Genomic DNA, 24,832 nt, shown 5'->3' on the forward strand with positions numbered 1-24,832 from the left:
ATAATTTATACGGTTTTCTTGGCTTGAGTTCAGTTTGAGTTGTGTTCGAGTTTGGGTTGTCTTGCGTTTGTGTCTCGGGGCTCTTTGTAATCAGCCAATACTAACCGCGCATTATGCAAAACCATCGGCACCACCACCCCAAGCCCTTGCATCCGCTGGATGCGAGCGGCGTATAAAAGCGACTTGGCCAGAAGTTTCGCAAACATTTTGGCATCGCCTGAGTTTTGTGCTAGTCTCGCCAAGTTCACTCCGCTCAAGTTCAATCCGTCAAGCCAGAGACAGGACTTCAGAATGGTGAGTGCAAGGAACATGGTTTTCGCTGTCAGGAAGTGGTATCTCAATTCAAGGGAAAGACTTGAGTACAGTGACTCAAAAGTTCATGTGAAAGTGATAGCTATGGATGTGGTTTTTAAATGTTCTCTGCGGTTTTTCAAAGGCAATCAAAGTTCTTACTATTTTCCTCTTTAAATAATACTTGCTGTACTGGAATATAACTGCAGTTCCGCCGCAGAAGAGATAAATCTTTGAGATCAGACTAGCACCGTTCAGAACCATGTCCCAACCAATATGGCACTATTATTTCGCGTGGGACTTTATGGCCACATAAACCCATCCACGGATCGATCGATTGATCGCTTGCGGTCGATTGGGGCTAAGTGTGAGTGTCGGGGCTTTGCAATACTTTCTGAACTGGCGTCTGTCCGGACTGGGTCTAAAAATAGATCTAGTTTCAATTACAGTGGAAACTCGTTTGGCGACAACGGGTGCGGGGGGGAAAAGCCGCCGACTCGGGCGTTTGGCAATTGAAAATTGTTTGGAATTGCTATTTATGTTGCGGCGCGTCTCTCTAAATGGCATCGGTTATATCTGGATTTCCTAAGTGCCCATCACGAGTCAGAGTCACGAACTGAGATACATCTGCAGATCGTTTTCGCTTCGCTCTGACCTTTGCGAGGCTCTGAGAAAGTGCCTGAGTCGCGGAGCATCTTGGGGCATCTGGGAGCATCTTGGAGCCCGAGGCCCCAAATCCGAGATCCGAGATGCGACATCTGAGATCCGAGTCTCGATCCCAGCTTGTGCCTGGCATTTCCTTACAATGTGTGCTCAACTGCCGACCCGTGTTTCCATTTTTATCATTTGCGTGTGCGCCGCTCATTTAGATCTGAAAGCGGCAATTAGCTCGCTCGCCTGCTAAACTGCAGCTAAATTGACCGACCGGTCAAAGTCAAGTCAAGTCGAGTCGACTCGGAACCGAGTGCAGCGGTTCTTGTTTCTATATCTTACTGTAGTGCGCCAGCATTATATAACCATCATAAGCGTAGCTTGTCCACCTATAAACCACCTATAACTACCACACATTTGCAACTCCAGTGGCGGCGGGCACACGTACCCTATTCCGTTCGCACCTGGGGGCCGGCTATTGAATCACACTGTGCCACATTACAAGTTTGTTGACACCTTGCTGACGTATACGTAATATTTTTATTGCAAACACAACCTGAAAATGCAATTCATAGCAGAAGTGCATGATATATGAGCCGGGGGGCAGTCGTGAGCGCAGAATGCTCGTAAATCTAACGTGAACAAGTCTACATTGTCCACAGTGCTTTTCATTCGCAACTAGGCGTGCAGGCCACCTTCAGAGAAAGCAATCTTGTATAAATGACTTCAGTTATAGTAGGGAAATGGTACTATATTATAGATAATGTATCTGTTTTGCAGTAATAAGGGTTAAAGAGGTTGTAGTTTTCAATTTGATAGTTATACTTACTACTTAATAGCTTATTTTGGCTGCTGGAACACACGGACGGACGGACGAGAGAGAGATAGTGACAGAAAGTTGGACGGAGGAACAGTGGGACAGAACGGAAATGGGTAATAAAGTGCGACACAAACTTTACACACCCGTCGTTCCCCAAGTTCCACGCCAGTCGCACTAAACTCCAGCTTCAACTTCCCGCGGATTCTTCAGCACTTCCAAGCAACACTGGTGTGCGTGCGGGTGGGAGGAGCCACTCCCGCTCTCCCACTGGAAGACAGAGCGGGAGCAGCCTATGCTCCCGTTTTTGTTTTCTTCGCGAGAGCCCGACTTACAGTTACATGCTTCATTTTCAATTAGCGAACGTGCGCATGTGTGCGCGTGTGACACGGTGAGCTAAAGTCGGTGGGCAGGGGCGTCGATCGCCGGATAAACGCAGTCGAACGGGGGCCAATTACCCGATAGCCCGATAAACAGCGACCATGACTCGCTGAGAGTGTGGACATGCATATGGATGTGCATGTGGACTTATCACCCTCGAGCCACTTCCTTTGTTCGTCTAAAGACCCCTTAGAGGCGCTTGTCTCCTCGCTCGTGGGGCGTGGGAGGAGGTGCGCGATCGAGCGGGTGGCACAGTGGGGTGGGTGGGCAAGATTTGGGGCCGCATTGTCTCACAGACACACAAACACTCGAAAGCGAATCAAACCACTGGCACATGCGTGCTCTTTCGAGCAACAATCGTTCCACATATCCAGCGAGGGGCGCTACTTGAGTTCGTCATACAGTTGGCAAAAAGGTATGCTCCACTATATGCTCTGCACTATATACCCTGCCATATATTCATAAGAGCTTCTAATTAATGGGCAATGTGTAGCTTTAGGCGAAACTCTTCGCTCAACCCTCGCGTGATTTTTGTTTGCGTGTGTGTGCGAGAGATGGTGTGCAAGGCAGAACGGTCCCCAGCACTTTGACATTTAATGCCTGCAGTTAGTCTGCTTTCGCTTCTCATGCGGTTTGGGTTTTTCCTCCTTTCCTTTGGTCTCGCCGGAAAATCCTTGTGTCGCGATCGCGATCGCGTCCGTTGCCTTGCTTGATAGCTTCATATATCTTTATGTATATATGTACGTGTGTATATAGCTGAGACTATAGCTACGCCACCGATGTGCAAATATTTTGAGCTAAAACATATACCTTTGTGAACTGGATAAATACGCAAGAGCACTTAGTGTCGCCAAAGTGTGTGAATAATCGGTGCGAACGTGGGAATCGCGCTGGCGTTGCAAGTTCGCAGTGCAGTTGTAGTTGTATCGTCCATGTGGAGTGTCAATTATGTGGAAATATATTTACAAAGATGCCCCCTGTGCGTGTGCGTGTGTGTGAGTGATTCTCCTGGCACTGAATGTCACTAAAAGAGAGCGAGGGAGAGAGCGCGAGTGTGGGAGTGGAAGTGGAAGTGGGGCTGCTCTCTTTCCAGTGCGTGTAGATCAGTTACCGCCAACAACAACAACAACGACAACAACAGCAACAACAGCAGCATCGGCAGCAGAAATAACAAACAAACAAACAAGCAAGCGACAATTCACATTCATTCCCATTCATTGCTGCGATTATCGCCAGTTGTGCTTTGCTCTTTCACCACGCACGAACACGAACCAGTGGGTGAAAGGAAGTGAGAGTGGAGAGTGGAGACCGGAGAGCGGAAAGAGCGCGGAGAGTGTCGCGTGTGAACCGTAGGAAAATGTGCGGGGGCTGCGGAGGCCGAAGCGAATGAAGTGGAAGCAGCAAAAGTCGAAAAGTTCGCTCTGGTCACGCCCCCTTATGACGCCCCCTGTGACGCGTTATCAGCGGACACCCAACAAACACAACAAACACAAAGACCTGACCAAAATCCACACAAAATGGCGATAAACTCGAGTGCCAGAGAATAAGACACGCCGCGGGCCCAAAAAGTTCGTTCCCCAAATAAAAAGGAGGTAAACAAACTCGTTTCTGCCCCACAACAACACCACCCATGCCCCCCTAAACCCCCGGAGATCCCGCACCACAGAACCCACCACAAGCAGCGATAAGCATCCGAAGATTTGGGTGGCCCAGTCCACAGAAAACCCCGCACCAACCCCGAAACAAGCGCCTAAGGTAAGCTCAAGTACAATTCTTCGCTGCGAAATACCACCTCGCATTCCAGCACTGGGAGAAAAGGGGGTACGGTTCAACGAAAGTGGGAAATATCTAAAATATGCCACACAAGTGACATGTTTTCTTGTGCATAGGAAACAAGATAGATGAAGGACCGAAAGCTTCAAATAGACTCAGTCGCAGATTCGCAATGGAATCGAAATACAAGTATCTGTCAGATTTCACGGGGATTTTTCTCGAGTATATTGTGATCGACATTTGCGAGTATATCCGTTTGTTGCTTGTTTGCATTCGCATTTAGCGGTGTCACACCCTTTTTACAAGTTCAGCTTTTGTGCGGATCGGAATCGGGATCGGGATCGGGTCTGGCCCACTTGGAGGTTAATAACACTGGGGCGGTCAAGTACAGTGGATCCGAGTGGCCGCCAATCCGAAAGGCCGCAAATAGTCGACGGCCCTGTCCCTGGCCCTGCATCATTATTTCTCCGACTAAGCGGGGGTATTAATTCGTGTAAGAAGAAATGGTTACAAGGTCAGTAGTTCGAGTGAGTGGCGAATTGGGGGAGATATATTTATGTACGTGCACATAGTAACTTATCTTAATTTCGGCTGTGTTTAGTTGAATTCAAGTAGTTGAATTCGAGTGGGCATGTACATACGTATATCAGTCAAGATTCTCTTGGGCAGCTTCCGGTTCCGGTATTTAACTCTGTAATGGGTGCTCCATTATGTTCGCTTGTGTGTGTGCGTGGCAAGTGTTGCTGGTTGCTGTGCCACGGCCACAGTGCATAATTCACATCTCAGTTGATCAGCTCTTGCGTGTGGGAAACCCTATAGTCTGATCATCAAACTTGTCTTGGATGTTGAAAATTGTATACTTAGAGTGCTTTTGTGATTGGGCTAGTGATGCGCAGTATGACTGTTCTACATTCTTTCAACAGAGTTTGATTCAATTCTATTGCATACTATTCGGAGCACTAGAAGACCCCCTCTGGATAAGTAATCTATAGGTCCAGTGCTCTTGCTTGGCTCCACTAAGGCACTAGTCCAAAACCCGTTAGACGGCTATATTACGGCCTTGCCTTATCGGGATCACCATCATAATATAAACGAGAACATCCACTTCTGTTATATAAGACCATAAACTGCCTCGGAACCATAACCCATTGAACATTATTACGTCCATCGATCGGTTTTTTCCACCTGCTTCACTTCCAGTTTGCTGGCACTGGAACTGAGTCACCCATAACAAATACGTGTAAAGTACCCCGGGATCCTCTGACCCCAGCACCTCATATACCTCGTAAATCGTATCGATTGGAATTATGCTAATTGGGCGACGATACCCCACCAGGTACGGCAATGACCAAAATTGGACATTAATTGTATTCGCTTCTGTTAAATAACAACAAATGTGGGACTGGGAAAGTCCGGCGGGAAGGGGAACGCTCGCATGATGAATTACGCCTAATTAGGTTTATCAACAGCAAGTGCAGTCGCAGTTGGCAGACAGTTGACACTGCGCCCATCTACGCAATTCCGCAAGGTGTCTTATTATCATCAATTTGATTAACACCCCTCATGGGAGATTCTGTTCTCCCGGGTCCGAAAGTGAGATATTTTGAGTGGGGATCAGGTACACACATATATCTACATTATTGGTACGCTCTATTTGCTTTTAATAACACTCGACGCCCACTTTTTAATAACTAAATATTTGTTAAGTTATTCGGATTGAATCGGTGCATCTATAGATTTGACACCTCCTTTAATTCAGGGCAAATATTATTTATCTGTCTGATAATTTAAATAAATATTTTTTGTATATTTATATGATTAAGTACTGTCCTATTTATATATATTCTTATATATGATATTGATTTCAAGGTCACTTTTATCCGAACATATTTAACAAATCTTAAAGAAATTACATTTTTTGCTGGATATCATGCAATTATACAATCCAAACCCCTGATCCATCTCGTGAAATCACGCAAGTGGTTTCCACTAACCCAGTGCCCTTGGAAACAAGTAATTAAAAGTCACAGGACCTATTTCAAGCGATTTTCGCATAGTAACAGTTCCGGTTAAACGTTAAATACGCCTCGTCATCGTTCTGCTGGGATTTTGGACGACGATTTCACATTCTCGTGGAAAACAATGGAAATTGCTCTGCAATTACCGCTACAGATATGTAATTACATTGATTAGCAATTAGGTATGACATATACATACATATGTATGTATATGTATACATATGCGAAGGGAATGCCCCACAGACCAAGAACTGTTATTCTATTCCGCTGGCAACAGGTGGTTGCGAAAGAGAGGCAGGAAACCGGGTAAGGTGGGGAAGTAATACAAATAAGAAATAACTTTTCGATTGTCCCTCTTAATTTAATATCACGAATTATTGCACATGGTGTCGTTTTACGAGCTGCTGTTATAATTCGTTTTATGAAAACCATACTTTTAAAAACTAACCACAGTTTTGATAGATCTGTGGGGAGAGCGGGTACAACCGTTTCGCTCAGAGAATTTTAACCCGATTCGCTCGGATCGCTAATTTCACAGATACATTCACAGATGCAGACGCAGCACACAGACACAGATACAGATACAAATGCGGCGAGAGAGCGCTGCCAGCAATCACTTAAAATACAATGTTACCGCCGAGTTGAATATTAGTCCTTAAACGCGAAGCAACAAGTAAGCATCGCATAGCAAGCATCGCATCGCATCGCACTGCAGCAAGTTGAGATTCAGATACTCCGGTTTCGCGTTCAGTTTTCTGTTGATTTACATCGAATCCGAAAGGCGAAAAGTGTGTGCTCGAAAACCGAAGCCGACAAGTGCTCATACAGCCTTACCCAGTGAAAGAGCAAGGTTTTCCGCGTGGAAAAGGCCGCACAAACGCGACCTGCAACCTGTGACCTGTAACCTGTAACCTGTAAACTGTGACCTCTGCAACACAACCAATCCGTGCCGGTCGGTGCCCAGCACTGAAAATCGAACGCAGCGCAAAGTTCCCCGCCGAAAAACAACAAACAGAATTACGAAAATGTAATAAACGTTAAACGTTTAATTATAAACAAAAAATACGGCTCGAACGTGGAGCAGCTTTCAAGATTGGCAGCAATTAACATTAAAGCGAAAACAAAATAAAAATCACAAATGGCACAAATCCGAATCCGAATCAGTATCCGATCCCATATGGAAAAGTACTGGTGGACATTAAGTAACAATTATGAGATGGCTCTGCTTTTGCTTTTGCCCAATGTGCTACTAGCCCTTGCCAAATACCAATTGCTTATCTGTAATCTCTGTCCGTCCGCTTGGCCAGTTGACCGAATTGCCAGCAGGCTAAGGCGTTCTGCATCAACTAACTACCTGCTGGTTGTGGCCAACATCTCGTGGCCCTTTTCGCACGATGTTGCCACCTTGCAGCAGCCATCTCCATCTCCATCGCCATAACCACCTCCACCTCCAGCTCGATCTCAATCTCGATTCCGATCTCAATCTCAATCGGAGTCTCTTTTGGTCAGCGCTTCTCCTTGTCGCTCCCCTCGTTCTGTGTTTTTTGTATTCATGCTTCCCATGTTGTCAAGCCACCAGAACAACTTTCGTTGATTCCCAGCCGATATTGATCCGTCGATGATGTCATAAGTCCCTAGGGACTGGCATTCGGCATTCGGCATTCGAAGCCAAAGCCAAAATACCAAAACCCTGAGCATATTTCTCCGAAATCTCGCGTTTAATCGCCGGCGTCTATCGCTGCCCCTTCACTTGAATAGTGAATAGTGCGTGTGCAACAGGAAATACAGCACATTTTATGCTGAGGACCGAGCAACTCACACATTTTCCACTGCATTTCCAGCGTGCGATGTGTTTTTGTATCTGCTGTATTTATTTTTTGCGTGCAAACACTTCCGACATTTTAAATGCAGCCCAGCCAGCGAACCGGCTAAATAAATCAACATCAGCAGATCAGCAGTAGCAGTAGCAACTGCAACTGCCCTGCTGCTTTTGCTGCTGCTGCTGCTGTTGCTGCTGTTGCTGCTGCAGCGGCAACCCGTTCATCTCCAATGCATATAAACGATTTTAATCAGCGACAGCAGCAGCATTAATAACAATAAATGACAATCAGCGATCATGCCAGTTTGCATATGCATATGGACTCGTAAGGAACGCGAACAACAAATTTAGATGTCAGTCCGCGAGACTGCGACTGCGACTTCGACTTCGACTTTGATCGTTGATTGCTGTCAATCTGTTGCTTAAGCCGATCGGTTATCCAAATTGCATAAGAAGTGGTGATTCAAATCGCATCAGACGCCGTCAGTCCGAGCGACGACACCAGCGACGAGAGTTCGTGGAAAAGCAGATATAAACGTATAAACGTATTCCTTTCGATATTCTAGATCCAATCAGATACCCAATCAATCGCAACCTCTGCGGCCAAGCAACTTACAAACTAGGAACCCAAGCTGTGTTAACCCAAGTACTTAAGAGCAAACCAAAGTACTTAAGCAAACATTCGAAATTATTAGAAACACAATAATTAGAAACCCAAACAACCGACTTCTTTCTCCGCGGCCAAAGCAGAGCAACACCCAGCAGAAAGGCTCCAGCTATGAAGAAGCTGTCACTAAATGTGAGTATCAATCTGGTCGGTCGCGCCACAAGAATTGACATCACCACTCGTATACTCGTACATGCATATTGTATATAGTACTTGATGCAAACAACACGTTGTCCCAACAAAGGGCCTTCTACCCAGGGGGCGTGGCTGTGGGCTGGGGGTGGGGGAAGTGCACTTTTCAAGTTCAGCAACGGAAAGGAACAGAATTCCGGGGGGAAGTGCTGGTGCTGGTGGGACCGTGTCATGTTAATGAACTTGAAAAGACCAAGATCATCAGCCAGCCAGCGGCGGAGGATGAGCAGCATGACGGAGTTGCTTTCCCCACATCCAGGCGATGACGATCGGTGTTGAAATGGAGTGCGCAATCGAACGCCAAAAGAAGGAGCAGCAGCTCTGCAGTTGCCAGTTAAAGGGGAAACTGAATGGAGACGTTCAGGTCAATTGACAAGTCAGAGAATCCGCAGTCCGATCTTAGGGGATCATAAAAGACTACCTGGATTTTCAGCCAGCTTTGTTTCCTGCTACAAATCTAATCATAATCCGAGGTCCGGAAATTGGCACATTTCAAAATGATATTTCATTCGGATCTGCTTCCGTCTCATGACTTAAACACCTTGATGATTAGTATAGGAAACTAGACAGATTTTACACTGATGATAAAGTTCACTTACTTTAATCCCTCACTCTTTGAAATGTAGCTCCATTTGAAGAGGCATTTATCTCCTCCACTACTCATTGGCCATTGGTCATCGGTCAATGGATTGACCTTCGCCTTTGCGGATTGCCAGAGACTGAAGTGGGTCTAATTGAATTCTGCAATAAATCACTGCCACGCGCCACCTCAGTCGCATCCCGTATATGGTGAATACGTACACCACTCACCATTCGCCATATTCCAATCGGGGATCCTCCTCCGCAACTCTGGCTAATTGAAAAGCAATTGTGGCGCACTCAACTAGCCGAGTGTGGGTCTCCTCGGGGTTAATGTGTGGCAGAAGATGCGGCCGCCACGAGCAGGGTCCAGATCCAGATCCAGATCCAGATACAAATGTATTTCGCAGATACGCGACTTTGATGTTGGCAACTCAAGAGACCGCTCGCCTGCGCCCCAGTGCCAGTCATTGGCCATATATCATACAGAACACAATATGCATATGCCTCCAGCATGCATGTGAATGCGAGTGTGTGTGTGTACTCGTATAATTGTACGTTTGTGCGCCGTAACATCTGCCAACTGTTTCCCGACTTGTCGTTTGGCTTATTTTCCGCAGTTCAATGCCCCAAAACCCTGCTGCTGCTGCTGCTGCTGCTGCTGTTAGTTTGATTGCTTATTTATCTGGGCTTTGGTGGGGGAGTATGGCCACATCGTGTCATGTCCTTAACTAATTCAGTACAGAATATCCAGGGAATCAGGGAAAAGGAATAAACACATTTAGTCAGCACTTGCGAGGCGAAGAGATATCAGATATCCACAGCACCTACGCATCTATCTCGCATTGTCTTATCTCAAGTATTTCCAGTATCGTGAGTATTTATTTGTTTTGTGAACTTCATGACTCGACGGATTCCAAAGAATTCGGAGTACGAAAGCCCCTATAAACGGTGGCCGGGAATCACTCTTAATCATGGCCAGCAATTCACATTGAAATTGGCTGATGCAACCGCAAGGTTTTATGGCTGTCTGCAAATAAAACTAACTTTGCCTTTTATGGCCGTGCCCCGCTAACTCCCAAATGGTCGTAAAATGCACATGACTCTACATATAAACATTCAATAATTATCAGTTTACGCCGAGCGAATCAATTAGATTGTTATTAATATGCGATCGTTAAATTATTAATGGATTCCTATGCCAGCAGGCATATGGCAGGCAGCGAAAGAAGTGCTGTAATAAGCCATGAAACTAACAACAAATTGACAAAACGCCATTTAAACTTGGCGATCAACAATTGACAATTACAATAACAACAAAAGCTACAAAAGCTTCAAAGGCTGCGAAATAATAAAAACAATGAAAACGGGGGCCCGTCGAAGCTGAAAAGTTGGAGTTGGAGCTGGAGACCCACGACGGGTTACCAAATGCGAATGCCTCGGGTACGAGTCTCGTACAAATGTTAATGATTGATTTTGTGTCATGTAATCGACTACCCGGGGGGACCTGGGCCGCAAACTTGTTTCAGCCATTTAGCCAATTTAATTGACGTCAACTGGCTCGATCCGATCTCCTCGCGCACATTTCTTCCGTCCTTGGCCGTACGACAATTGCAGTTGCAATCGTTGCAATAGTTGCTGCAGTTGCTGCTGTTGCTGCAGTGGCTGCAGTTGCTCGGAGTTGTAGGTGACCTTATTAGACCACGAGAATTGGCCAATGGAAAAACCAAGCCGCACGGCACCAGCACCCAAGTGGAATGTGAAAAACCTTCCAAAACACAAATCACGCGATTTGCACACAGGCAGAAATAAAATAGTCTGTTGTTCAAGCAGATGCTATATCAACACGGTTATCTTAAATCGGTGGGCTTTATAGGGTTAATATTGCGATATCTATAATAATGTTTAGTGTTGTTACCCTTTTAGTCACTATATGAACGCTGATGCACTTCTTTTCTTGCTGTGCACCACTCCGTTTGGGGCATTTCTCGCATTCTTGGAATGCACGAGCGATTGTATTGGCTATATCTGTAAATGTATCTGTATCTGCATCTGTAAATGTATCTGTGCACTTATTGGTTATGGCCAGCTTGCGCTGCCGCTGCTATCTGCTGCTTCTCCACACTCCAAGCTTTATTCACACCCGATCCATCGTTCAATGGCCGTTCATTGTAATTGGTTCTTTGATCGCGATAGCCTCGCACTTTGCCAATGACTCATTTCCGTTTCTGCTGCCGCAGTTTGACATTCGCGGCATGGCAATGTGCACACTCGTATTTGCCAAATTCTTTAAACAAAATCTCAAATATAGGTCGTCACTTTGGAATATTTCGAATACTTTGGGTGTGTTACGTGTTCCAATAATTGCTGCCACGTTTCGGAAATATCCAAATGTTGATATCCTCGAAATGTGCACTTCACGGGGGATTGTAAAATTAGGAGGGAGGGCTCTAAAAATATAAACCCATATATGGCTACTATATGAGGTTTCAAACAATAAGATTGTAATTAAAAAATATTAAATAAATGTAATGTAATGTAACATTTCGCAAGGCGGTAAACTACTACTGATTGTTTTTTAAGATTCTAAGCAGATTTTGAATTTATCTATCATCATCCAGACTTGCAAACACTTTCACTTCTATATTCTATCTCGCACTGAAGCCCCTCGATCGTGACTTCATGAGGCGTTTACTTTTAATCAGCTTAAGTGTCATTCATGAGCGAGGATTCCGCGAAATTCGCGACCGAAATAAACCACACCTCGCCATCATCGGAGATGCGATCCCCCCGGGCGACTCCCTCCTCTCAGGGCTCAGGATCCCTGGGACTTGGATGAGGAGCTGCGTCCAGCTGCGGGGCGTAATGGCCCTATCGAGAGCTCAACACCCGCTGGGTTACGCCTCATTAATCCGATTCACGCAGCCATAACACTCAGATCGAGTCCGATTTGGAGGGGCAAAACTTAATTATGTGATTTATAAGCCTCTCGATTTTCTCATTTCGATTTTATTTAAAACAAAGCGCTTGGCAGCGCAACAGCAGCAAAAAAAACCAAAAAACCACCAAAAATTGGCACAATCAGCGAAAAGGCGATCGGTTTCTTTTTGCTCTCACTCTCCGAATATTTTGCAAATAATTTCCTCAATGGACTTGTTTATTTATACACGAATTCAAAGCGTATATGTAAGTAAACACTTGCGAGAGCGAAACGTGTGACACGCTTCTGTGCGCCGCTGCCCCAACATCTGCCTCACATTCGGATTCCACATACAAGATACAATATACAAGATACAATATACAAGCAACAAGATACCAGACTCGAATTCCGACTCAAACTTTGGCTCAAATCTTTGGCTGGCTGCAAAACAACAGCAGCACATATACACATACGAGTACGAAAGCCGCACTGAGTCGAGCATGGTAATTTGGCATGCATTTGGAAAACGAGCTGAAACCAGTTCGCCATGCTAAATTGTTTTGCTTTCAATTAAACTAATAAAAAGCCAATTGTTGTGTGTGAGTGCTGCGCCGCGCGTATCTGAGTTTCTGAGTGTCTGAGTATCTGTATCTGTGGTAGTTTGTGAGTTTGTGAGTCTGTTTGTGCCAAATGGTCGCCCAACTGGCTGGCAAAACCGCGCGACAACGTCAGCACCACATACAACACACAATATGCGATACACTCACAATGAGATACAATGCACACGATGCACTTATCGATCGCATGTGGTGGGTATTGCTGTTGCTATTGCTTTTGCTGTTGCTATTACGTTGGATCGGCAGAATGGAAATGGTTTCAGAGCTTCAGAGCTACAGAGCTGGCAGATTAATTGGTGGAGCAGTGCAACGCCGCGTATGAGTGATGCGGAATTTGAAATTCCATTTGTTAGCTAAGGGTATTTCAGAAAGTATGAGCATTTGTAGAATTCCCATAATCTGGCATCAGATTATAAACACTTATTAAGTAGTGCATGAGTACAGTTCAAGTACTAGGAATTCAAGTCTCTTTCATAGAAAATCATTCGATTCAAATAAATTATGATCAAGAAATAGTCATATATATGATTAATATAGAAACAATTATTAATAAATCTATGAGTGAAAATTAATATAGATTCATCATTTTAAATAGAAATAACTAACGCCTCCTTAGTCATAGGTCTCCTCTAGGTACATTTGGTATTTATAAATTGCTGTGAGTTATTCCATTTATTTTTATACAGAATGATTATTCTTTATTTAAAACACTGCTTAAAAAAATTCACTTAATATAGCCTAATAGCTGGTTGATACACATCTCCCTTGTGAACAAAAGTGCAGCTGCGGCTGTCATTCGTAATATAAACAGGTGTAAGTTTGTGATTTTACAGAAATTGCAATTCATAATGTACCAGTAGTTATAATTTATGTGCCAATACTAGTTGGGTAAACTGGCTAATTAGGCAATAACAATTACAGCTCCCTGGAAACTCCCAAATGTATGCAACGAATTCCCCAAGACGGCTAAAACGCCTTTATTGCCGAGATTATTAGGCGACATAAAAACAAAAACGACTTGTGGGCAATTTATTCAAAGAACTTGCGGAAATTACTTCACTTATGACAATTAACTCGGCCGCTTAGTCACTTGTGGCTGAACTCTTTTTAGCCAGCTAGAATCGGCTGAGAAAATTCCACTGCAAGGTGGAAAATTTAGTTGCAGCCACTCGTTTTTATGGCTGATTTATTTATTAATTCAGGGGGACGGGGAAAGGGGAAGGGGCAAGCTGGCAAAGGCGGGGCCAAACTAGTTTAGTAATGGCGATTAGATATTCCATCAGCGTGCCAGGACAAGTGCCGCTCTCCATCGATTTTTTCTTAACGGCTTTTGCTGCTTGGCCGGGCCGAGTGATAAGCATGCACATCACGTATACGCCTGGGTGTTCCACTCGCTCTCTCAGCGGTGGCAGCGATCTCTCAGATACTCGAGCGCTAGCCAGATACCTTTTCGCCAGACTCGCTGTCGTCGGCTGCGCCTGGCTGTGTGCGTGAGTATCTGTGTGGGCCGCCTGATAAGCCAAGCGGTAGCTGTAGTCAGCCCCACAGCCCCAACAGCCTCAACCGCCGATCGCCGTCTTCAGTTTTGTTTTCGAGCTGCCAACAAAAGTTGATTGCTCGCGCGTCGCTCCCGTTTCGTTTTTCACCCTTTATTTGGCTCCTCGGTTGGGGCACCAACAGCACCTCGTGCTGTTTGCCGACTCGACTCGCTTGTGTCATCGCTGTCCAAACACCGCGATTGTTTGCCCCAGTCTTAAGCAAAACGCGCGGCAAGCGGGCCAAGTGCGCGGCCAATTGCCTTTTGGCAGACGCCGAGATCTGATCTCCGATCTGTTGCGAAACGGAGCGGCCATTCCCCATTCCCCATTCGCCATCGCCATTCGCTATTCGCCATTAATCTCAATAATATCAATTGGATATCCGCACACATATTCAGATCACTTGGCTCCGATCTCTGAGCCATGCCCTCCACCTCCTCCCTCGGCGGTCGCCCCTCGGACGGAAGCCATAGAATCGCTGCTGTGGCAGCATTCGCTGTGAGTGCCTAGTTAGTAAATAGTTTGCAGGAGAGGGGTTGCGTCTTGATGCAACACAGGGTTTACCTTCTGATAATATGCTTATTAGCTTATTTCCTTAACATTAGATAGTTTAACAACATCACTAAACTAATAATCACATTTCCGAAAAGTGCATACTCACGCAGAGGCAAGAGTTGAGTGTTTTTATATCTAAGCAAAACGAAATCCCCGTCATGTGATGCAAGTGAAGGTTTATTTGGATGACATGCGAGTTGTGTCTGCGGAAGATTTAGGAGGCGTTTTCTCCAGTGCACACTGGCTTCAACCGGCCACCAAGACTGGGCTTTCAACTGGGCCTTTCCTGTTTCGCTTACTATCTGTCTGTTCCCCGGAGATTTCATGAATACATGAATATTAATCGAAGACACACATCATGCAAATTGAGCTCGGGACTCCTCCTGCATGTCCATCAAATTAGCAGCAGCGCTTAGAGATCCGCGCAGGCGCAGCACCCAAGTGGCAGCCACTCGGTGTGGCGATGTGGCGATGTGCCAGTTCGAGATGCGTACATGTGTGCTGCGATATAGCATAGTATAGTATATAGTATAGTATAGGCTGGTACCAAGCAGTCTCGCCATCAGTGTTTATACGTTGAAACATGCTGCTCGGTGTTGTTCTGCCGCCAGTGGTGTTGTTTTTGCGTGTCCAAGCACTTTTTAGTTGCGCCGTAAAAAACAGCGAGGGGCCTGTGTTTCATGTTTTGGCTCTCCGCTTCGCCATGCTTGCGTAGCCAAGCGTTAAGACACACAGTGGAGGCACTTGTGGCACCAGTGGCACTAGTAGCACCAGTGGCAGTCATGGTGCTGCCACAGATCGGAGTCGGTTATATCTGGCAGAGAATGCACAGCTATGCAGCCGTTTTATAATCCACATAATGCACGGAGATATCAACGATAACATTCCCACATACCGAGACGATTTTACGGGGAACTGATAAGAGCGCCTGGCCTATTAATAGCTCGTTGCGAGACCGTAAAGAAGATCCGCCCAAAGGGGTCGACCTTGAAATGCGGCTCAGTACGTCTTAGTTGTACTTACCGTACTTACCACAAGAAGCCAAGAAGTCGCGATAAAATATCGACCATATGCCGCCCCATCGAAATTCCGCAGCGGCCACAATAATAATTATAAACTATTGCGCAAAAAGAAGGCACCGTCCGTCTGGCCGTCTGTGCGTCTATCCGTCTATCTGTCTATCCGTCATAATTGGCATAATTATTTTTGGCTCATGACTTCATTCAATGTCGCCTGGCAGCAGCGACAAGTAAAACATCGGCGAAAACAGCAATCAAATCTCAGTTGAATGGGGTACAATCAGGCGGCTATCAACAACGGCATTAGCGAGATGCCAATTGGGAATCGAGGGGCGTGCGTGCGCCTCGCTCCAATGAATCAGTGGTATATATAGCATTCAGCATATATATAACATATAGCCGCGGCATATGGAGCACACGGACACATAGATAGTGGCTGGAAGTCGAATAATGGGATGCCTTGTATGTGTATGTGCGACGCGCTTGCGACTCGAATTGAAATTGAAATTGATGCAAAGCGCCGGCCGACAAATAAAATCAATTGGCAGCTAATCAAAGTGAAATGCAAACAAATTGCCAGCACATGCCTCCGACATGGATCGAAGATGCTATATAGGATGGCATGGGTACATGATCATGGGCAGCACTGCAGATCGGAGACCGAAGATTGGAGATCGATAAAGATGACGCCGTTCATTGGCTCCTTCTTGCGATGATGACGGCATTCGATCGGCTCATCCGCCGGATCATCATTCAACCGCTCCTCCAACTTTCCCTCGCCTTGCTCGATACCGCAGCCCCTTTCCGCGGACCATGTTACATTATCTTCGACGCGGTTCGCATATCAATTATGGCACTCACGCCGGCAAAGAGCGTTAAAAATAGCCGCCTGCAGCGACGATGATGCCATAAATCGTGCAACTCGAAGCCAATTATCACCAGATGCTCAGCCCTCAGCCCACAGCTCACAACCAACAGCCAACTGCCAAATCCGAATCCAAATCCATCGGGGAAATCGAGCCGAGCTAAGTCGCCCGTACGCAAGCTGTTGCACTTTGCACTGGGACGTCGTCGGGATCTCTGATATGCTATATTTTGTGTGCTATATGCCATTTAGGACTGCATTTGATCACTTTGAATGCACCCTTTGCGAAGAAAATCGATCCGCTGGATAGTAGGGTTCACAGGTCTGGAGCTGATTCTTATTTCGAAGTTCAAGTTCCAGTCATAACATTATTCATTAAGTTATATAGTTTGCGGGAATTTGTCAGGAATTAGCTATGACGACAGATAGAATTACTACTCTTGATTTATATATGCTTACGACATTAGACAAAAGTTATGGTCCATTATGAGCTTTAGTACACTAAGTACTATTTTAAGCTATGACGACAGCTGGATTAGAATGAATTATTTATATTCACATCAAGAATATGTGCCTATCTAGAAATATTTGTTTGTCGCATATGAGCTCAGTCATCAGAGCAGTAGAGAAAAGTAATTAAGTATGACGACACAAGGCAAGACTTGGAATACGGCATCAGTATGACACAATAAAAATCCATTTGATAAAACAAAGCTTGACATCATATTATACTTCCCCAAAAATTCAAATTATATCATATTAAGACCCTGGTGGAGCATACTTTTAAGCGAGAAGTCTCACTTATTGCGAAAATATATAGTATTTATACAAATAGGCATATAAATCTTGGCTAGGCCATCGGTGGCCGTTTGATGAACTTTCTAAGAATTTCAATTCCCATTGGCAGTCCCCAATGCCCCATTCCCATTCCGATTTCGATTTCGGTGTTTTCCCATTTCGGGGCCATAAATCTGCGCAAAAATGTGCTCAACTTAATTGAAGACATCAGCAAGGCAATAAAAAATCAATTTGCCAAAGATCTTGGAGCGCGCAGATCCTCAGATTCGACAGCCGAAAAGCGCTCGCTAAAACAATATAAGTATTTATAGTATATATGTTCAAACCATTATCGGCACAAATTCGCTTTCATGTTGCTGATACTTTGCTCTCGAAATAGCCGACGTCGTCGTGTCTGCCTGGTTTTCATTCAGCATTTCAATTTTTCAGCCGGGGTCGAAGGAATTTCACACATGGCGTGTGCAAACAAGCCATTGGCACGGCGCGCAATGGAAAAGTTTGCGAAAAGCGCTGTTAATCAAATTATTCAATAGTTCGGAATGCCACGAATGCCACAAATGCGACTGCATATATATGTCATCGCTGTAATTCCCGGCGGGCGCGCAAATTGATAAAATATGCAAAGTAAACAAATGCGCGGCTGATTTGCGGCTGGTTTGCGGCGGACTTGCGGCTTTTGGGGGCCCGTCCGTCCGCAAATTGGCTCTCCTTTGAGCCGCCAAAGCGGCGGACTTACATCATAAATTAAGTCCGCCGCCGACAGATGGCAAATAATGCAATAAACATTGAAATCGCCGCTGCTATTTATAGAGCGCTCCTGCGATAAGATCGTCTGCGGCACCGACTGCAACTGTTGCCACTATTGCAATTGCACCTTTGGGTGGAGAATGGCGTGGGGATGGGGGCCCTATTTTTAGCCAGTCGGCAGACGGCTGTCGGACGAGTTCTATTTATAGCCATTCCGTCCCCGTCCCCGTCTCCACGATTGGGGCAGCAGCTCGATGCCACCTGGGTGAGCTGCCCTTGCCCCTGTCCTTTGGCGGCGGCGAGTTCCCAACGCAGACCGAGGAGCCGGGCCGACATCGCGTTGGCTTGGCCCACATCTGCTTGGCCGGAATGGCTTAGGTGGCCCTGGTGCCCCTGGTGGCCCAGGTCTTGGCAGGCAGTTAATTGATCTGATCGCACCTATAAATAGGCATCTATTCTTACGCACGTTTCCGGTTTCCCACACTTTTGCAGATGTGTTCCCGCAACATTAAGATCTCGGTGGTGCTGTTTCTCGTCCTGATACCAATCTTCGCCGCCTTGCCACACAACCACAACCTGTCGAAGCGCAGCAACTTCTTCGACCTGGAGTGCAAGGGCATCTTCAACAAGACCATGTTCTTCCGACTGGACCGCATCTGCGAGGACTGCTACCAGTTGTTCCGCGAGACGAGTATACACCGATTATGCAAGTAAGTTTCCCACAGTTAGGGTCCCACAGCCACAGCAGCAGCCACATATACATCTAACACAACCCCAAAGCAGCATCGGTGTTCCTTACAGCGTCCAAGGCAGAGCAAGGTCATCCAAGAAACACTAATTATGATCTTAAGTGCCGGCAGACCCTGACACAAATGCCGGGTACCGGAAAATGCTCGCGGGACCTTCGGTTGTTTCTGAACTTTCCCCGCTGCTTTCTCCTCGACTTTCTCGCACAGAAAACACTGCCTATTCGAATTCTTCCATTTGGTCTATATCTCACTTTGATCTATTATAGCACTACTATATGTTCATTTAAATAGTATTAAGATTATCACTTTTTGGTTTGACTTCCCTCTGTGCGAGTCCTACATCTGTGTTTCTTGTCTATTCGATGCAGGGCCAATTGTTTCGTCCACGAGACCTTCGGGGATTGCCTGAAGGTGCTGCTGATCGACGATGAAGAGATATCGCAGCTGCAGCACTATCTGAAAGTGATCAACGGATCGCCCTATCCGTTTCACAAGCCCGTCTACCACTAGACTCCTTACTTCGACCACTTTCGTTACTACTTCCACTTCCGTTTCCCCTTTCGTTTCCGCAACGCCTTCGTTTTCCTGATTTCTTACTACTTTCAGTTACGTTACCTTTACCGTTGTGTTTCATTTTGATTTTCGTTTTCAATTTTAGGAAAGACTGCTTTGATTCAAAATGGTTTGGCGAGTGCCTGAAAGTGCTGTTAATACCCGAAGAGGAAATATCCAACCTACAGCACTTTCTGAGAGTAGTGAACGGCTCGCCCATATCCTTCAACATGGGGCCGCAAACATAACTCTAAGTCCCGCCCACACACCCACACCCCCACCACCCACCACACAGCACACACCACACACCACACACCATACAGCACACACCACACACAGTTGAGAATCGCTGCGAGTATCGTGGGTTGGAACGGGCATCCGAGTCCAGATCCAGATGCAGATCCAGATCCAGTCCCACTACGACCACAAATGCAGAGCCAGAACACAGAAATCTAAAATATTAAAACGCCCAAATTTAATTCGTACTTATTTATTACTGTATGCCTTACAGTTTTTACTATATGTGTTTTTTTAAAAACGAATTATTTTTATTAATTTATTGAGAACGTTATGCGTTTGTTGTAAGTAACATAATCGGGGAGTGAGAGATGGGCGATGATGATGATAATAATGATGATGATGAGGAGGAGGATCGCAGATCTCGCACTCCCCAAATATACATAGAAGCCGAAGTATTTATTTTTAAGTATTCTTAGCTTGTTTTATTATTATTGCGTTATGCGGTTTGTATATAAAATAAACAAAACGAAATCCATTGTTTTTAATCTATGTAATGTAAAATGATAACTTTTATTTTTGTATCTGTATTCTACTGTAAAATCAGCATTTAGAGTTTACATTTTACACGATTTTCCGCAAGGGCAAAACTACAATGATAAACCCATTACGAACACACACACGTAAACACACCCCCACCCCCACACACACATACACATACGCAATCGAGACCGAAAGTATTTTGCAAATGTATTACACTTACAATTTTGTGCTATTTTGTAAAGATGAAACCCTGAATTAGTGTAAATCTGTTGGCGCAAAAAGGAGATATTTGCCTATAAAGTATATGCATACCTATCTAAAGCTAAAGCCCTACGTATGTATCCGAATACGAGTACCCTACACACATGCTAACTATTAGAGAGAAAAGCAAGATCGCAATTTGTGCAAGACACAAACAAAAACCTGGTAAAAACACGCGAACTACGACTGCATTACAAATGCGGCAATAAATAATACCAATAAACCCCCTGTAAATTAATAAAGGATAATCATTCGCTGGCTATTTGAGAGCATCAAAATTGTGATAAATGAGAATTTAGAATGCGAATGCACGACGCAGAGCGACCAGAGACCCAGAGACACGAGAAAGTGATCGCTATATCGCTAAATATGCGGCGGAGAATGCCAGAGACATCGCCAGAGAAAGAGCCCGCCATAGAGGAGGCGACAGAGACAGACAGACTGCAGCTGGCGATTTGCGCGCGTTTCTGGCGCGACTAAAAACGCCTGCTTACCGTTTTTGTTTTGGTACGTTATAATTTCGTTTTGTTTTTAACTGATTTTGATTTTTGACCTTGTGCATTATTGGCCTCTTACCTAGTACAGGTGATACCCAAGATTTTGACCATTTATGGTTTATTTTTGGAAACTTTTTTTTAAAATTACTTAGTTATTTTGTAACTGGTGTGCTCGTATTTTTGAGCAAATCGGTTGAACAATAATTTTTGTGTAATATTTAACCATACTTAAGCCCTTTTTGCAGTAGGGCTTGAAAAGATATGGATTTTGAGATTTTGGCTCCTTTTTCTTGAGCAAGCTATATATCAAACTGAAAAATATCAGGTTTTCTAATCCTTGCGTTCTCTTGTGTTTGAAACAGGCAAGAATGCTTCGGATCGCCCTTCTTCAACGCCTGCATAGAGGCTCTTCAGCTGCACGAGGAGATGGACAAGTATAACGAATGGCGCGATACCCTGGGTCGCAAGTAAAGAGCGATTCTCTGGGATTTTCTGGCACCGTCACTGGCACGAGCAGCTACTTAATTCTATAAACTATTAACTAAAACTATTATTATTGATAACTGTGGCAGAACACGGCACGAAACTATGGCAACCAGGAAACGATCGACCCGAGGAATGTGTACCACTTAAAGAAACAACTAAGCTAACATCTAGCTACAAGAGAAAGCAGATCAAAAATGTTGAAAAAAAATTATGAAAACAATTACTAAACTATTACACGCTACTTATCCGCACATATATCGGAAAGTTAAAATTGGTCTATATATTATTTCCATCATCTGTCACTAAACAGTCTCGTGGAGCTTTTAGTTGTAGTGAATTACGTGAATTATGCTTATTTCTTTTAGTTCTTCGCGCAGAAGAAAAGCGAAAAATTATGCCGAGAAACTAAAATGAGAACAAACAAACAAACAAACAAACGAACGAACGAACAAGAATCAAAATGTCTGATGTATATAACTACTTTTGTCTTCTTTTAAAGATTTCTATACATATTTATAACGCCTAACTAATTTGTACATTTCTTTTATTTCGTAAGCTTAAGTTAATTTGTTACGGCAATAAATTCTACGTTCCCACACACGCACTCCTGCAATAGAACGGAAAACACATCTGAGCAACCCCACACGGCATAATTCGATTCGATTCTATGTACTATTGCAAATGCCCTACAATTACATAAATATTAATTAATTTAAACTTGTTTGGATCTAGTCGTAAAATATAAATAAAGATTGTATATTTCAAGAGGAGTCGGCAGCGAATTTGATTGCGGTGCAAAACTTTATTCAACGTACTATATATTTCAATATTAATAATTCACAAGTGCAAGCATTTTCGATTCGATTCGATTAGACTACAAAAAGATCGTGGATCTTGTGATGGAATCAGCCCAGGAGAACATCTCACTTGAGATGAATGAAATGCCAAGTGTCGACTGCAATTACAAAGGACGTGATATATAAAGGTTTATTTCAATATCAAATTCAGTATAAAGTATATGTACAACGATTAACGAACGCATGCCAGCCAATTAAATGAATTGGGTTTCAGCAGTATTTACAGCATGGGGTAATCTTAATTTAGCTTGGTAACTGGACAATTAAAGTAGCTATTAGTAAGCGTGCAGGTTGGGTTTCTGTGCCAATTTGTTTGCAAGTTACTGGTTAAAGCGGGTGTTGGAGTAGCGTGTTTTTGCTTGGGATCGGGTGAAGCAGCTATAAGCTCGATCTAACATAGTAAACCTTACCTGTGTCGGACACCTCCTCGACCTGACCGCCTTCGGGGGCCTCGGACAGTATCTTCTCGGCCTCCTCCTTGGCAATGACGTGCTCCGAGTTGCGGTTGGTAATGTTGGTGCTGCAAAACGGATGTAGTTAGGCTTTTTATAAAGGTATAGAATCGCATTTAACCTACGTGGAGATGGACCCGGTTGCTGGGCTCTGGTGCACCAAGTTCTGCCAGAACTTGTGGGTCTCGGCAATGATGGTGTTGGCAAAGTCCGCATTCTTGGCATCGCCGTTGAAAGCAAACTGATTCTCAGGCTTGCCATCGGGGATCTTGTAGATCTGTGAAATGCAAAGGGTAAGAGAGGGCATCGTCTGAAAAGCGAATTCCACCCACCTTGAACCACTCAACGGTGGCACGAAGCAGACCCGGGAAGTACTGGTCCACATCGGAGATGTCATTGACCTTGGAAGCCAGCGGATCGTTCACATCAATGGCAATGATCTTCCAGTCGGTTTCGCCCTCGTCAATCAAGGCAATGGTGCCCAGCACCTTGACCTTCAGCACGTCGCCGCGCTTGGCCACACGGTAGCCAATCTCGATGACATCGATGGGATCGTTGTCGCCCTTGCAGCCGGTGGAGGGCTCGATGTGGTCGGGGTTCTCCCAGGTCTGGGGCAGAGCTCCGTAGTTCCAGATGTAGCCCTTGTGCGGAAAGCAGTTGGCCACGAACCGCAGCTTACCCTTCTTGATGTCCTGCTTGATGGGATTCATAGGGGTCTTCAAGCTAATCTAAGGGTCAGACATGCAATTATTGGATTACTCAGGGTGTCTCAATGGATCGTAGTGAAAGGCAGACCGACCTCCATTTTGGCGTTGGTCCAACGTGGCACCTCCACCACCATGTTGTAGATGGTATTCTGCTCGTTGGCGTACAGTGGAATGTCGTGCATCGGCGAGATGACATTGCCGCACTTGTTTTCTGTGGAGAATGGCCAGAAATTATTAAGTCTGATATATGGGCGACACCTGGACACGCGATTTGATTGATAGTGACTGGAGACCTGTCGGCTAGACAAAGGTCACTAATTCGCGTGTCAATAAACCGAAGTTTGGACACCAGGTCCGATATCTTCTATTTAATATGAACTAATAAAGCTAAGAGATAAGGCCAAAGGGGCCGAAACTCTTGGTGTTTCCGCCATTTCCGACGCTAGACAAATCGGATCGGCTGATAGTGCTGATAATGCGACGAGTTAAATAAGCAGAGTCCGGTTTGACTTGTTGCATAATCAGCCCGGTAGCGATCAACTAATGCTAGGTGCAGTAACTGCACCCAGTTTGGGTAACTTGCTAATGCGGAAGCAAAGGGTTAAGCCGGGTCACATTCGGCCCCCAATGCGCTGCTCTACTCACTGAAATACAGGCTGTAGCTCGGCGAATTCTTGGCGCCCTTCTCAACGGTTTCGTAAAGAGCCATCTCGTGTGGTTTCGTGCGCTTTCGCTCTATCTGAATATATCTGCAATTGCTGGCAACGGCCGCTGATGACGTTGGAATCGAACCGGACAAGCGAGCTACCGCACGTGAAGCGTAAAATGAACTCCTTGTAATTTTTGCCAACATTTTCTTCAGCCCTGAGTTAAGTCTATCGATAGGCCGATAGCACCCGGTGTTGCAGTTGACAGTGCTGTCAGAAAATTAATAGCTCCACTACAAAACTTCCAAAAGAAAATTGTATTATCTCTAACCAATTAGAACTATTATTAGAATTAAATATTTCTAATTTGGAGTTTAAAGATTTTATTTTATATTTTAACTAATAATATATTTTGTATAAAAATATATTTCTATCTTCAAATAAAAAGATGAGCACTATCATCATTTAGATTATTGGGTCATTGACAAACCGTTAAAACTCAATTAAAGTTATAAGTATAAGTATCTTATTATATGAGTGTGGTCATACCTGCAAGAGCAGCAGAAACGAATATTTAAAAGTTTAAAAGTAAACAAT

General features: G+C 44.8%; 2 protein-coding genes across 7 annotated transcripts; one reads left to right on the top strand and one right to left on the bottom strand.

The window, feature by feature from the left end:
* The first annotated feature begins 217 nt into the window (after positions 1-217).
* LOC122612227 (ion transport peptide) lies at positions 218-22,342 on the top strand. Of its 6 annotated transcripts, XR_006325600.1 has the most exons (5): positions 6,592-6,958; positions 8,317-8,549; positions 18,740-18,957; positions 19,655-21,096; positions 21,449-22,342. XR_006325600.1 is itself a non-coding variant. In XM_043785689.1 (3 exons), the coding sequence occupies exons 1-3, from the start codon at positions 14,687-14,689 to the stop codon at positions 19,504-19,506; spliced, it is 435 nt and encodes a 144-aa protein (XP_043641624.1). In that variant the 5' UTR covers positions 14,301-14,686; the 3' UTR covers positions 19,507-19,647. The 6 variants fall into 6 exon arrangements, 2 of the variants coding, with proteins under 2 accessions (XP_043641624.1, XP_043641625.1); XR_006325601.1 differs by lacking the exons at positions 6,592-6,958; positions 8,317-8,549 and adding an exon at positions 218-294; XR_006325602.1 differs by lacking the exons at positions 6,592-6,958; positions 8,317-8,549 and adding an exon at positions 3,183-3,895.
* On the bottom strand, positions 21,448-24,456 carry LOC122612226 (inorganic pyrophosphatase). The gene is made up of 6 exons (XM_043785687.1): positions 24,234-24,456; positions 23,681-23,799; positions 23,214-23,609; positions 23,007-23,158; positions 22,840-22,949; positions 21,448-22,527 (listed from the first exon to the last, which is right to left on the bottom strand). The coding sequence occupies exons 1-6, from the start codon at positions 24,439-24,441 to the stop codon at positions 22,496-22,498; spliced, it is 1,017 nt and encodes a 338-aa protein (XP_043641622.1). The 5' UTR covers positions 24,442-24,456; the 3' UTR covers positions 21,448-22,495.
* Positions 24,457-24,832: the final 376 nt, after the last annotated feature.

Source organism: Drosophila teissieri, chromosome 2R (assembly GCF_016746235.2).
Source record: "Drosophila teissieri strain GT53w chromosome 2R, Prin_Dtei_1.1, whole genome shotgun sequence".
Taxonomy (NCBI): domain Eukaryota; kingdom Metazoa; phylum Arthropoda; class Insecta; order Diptera; family Drosophilidae; genus Drosophila; species Drosophila teissieri.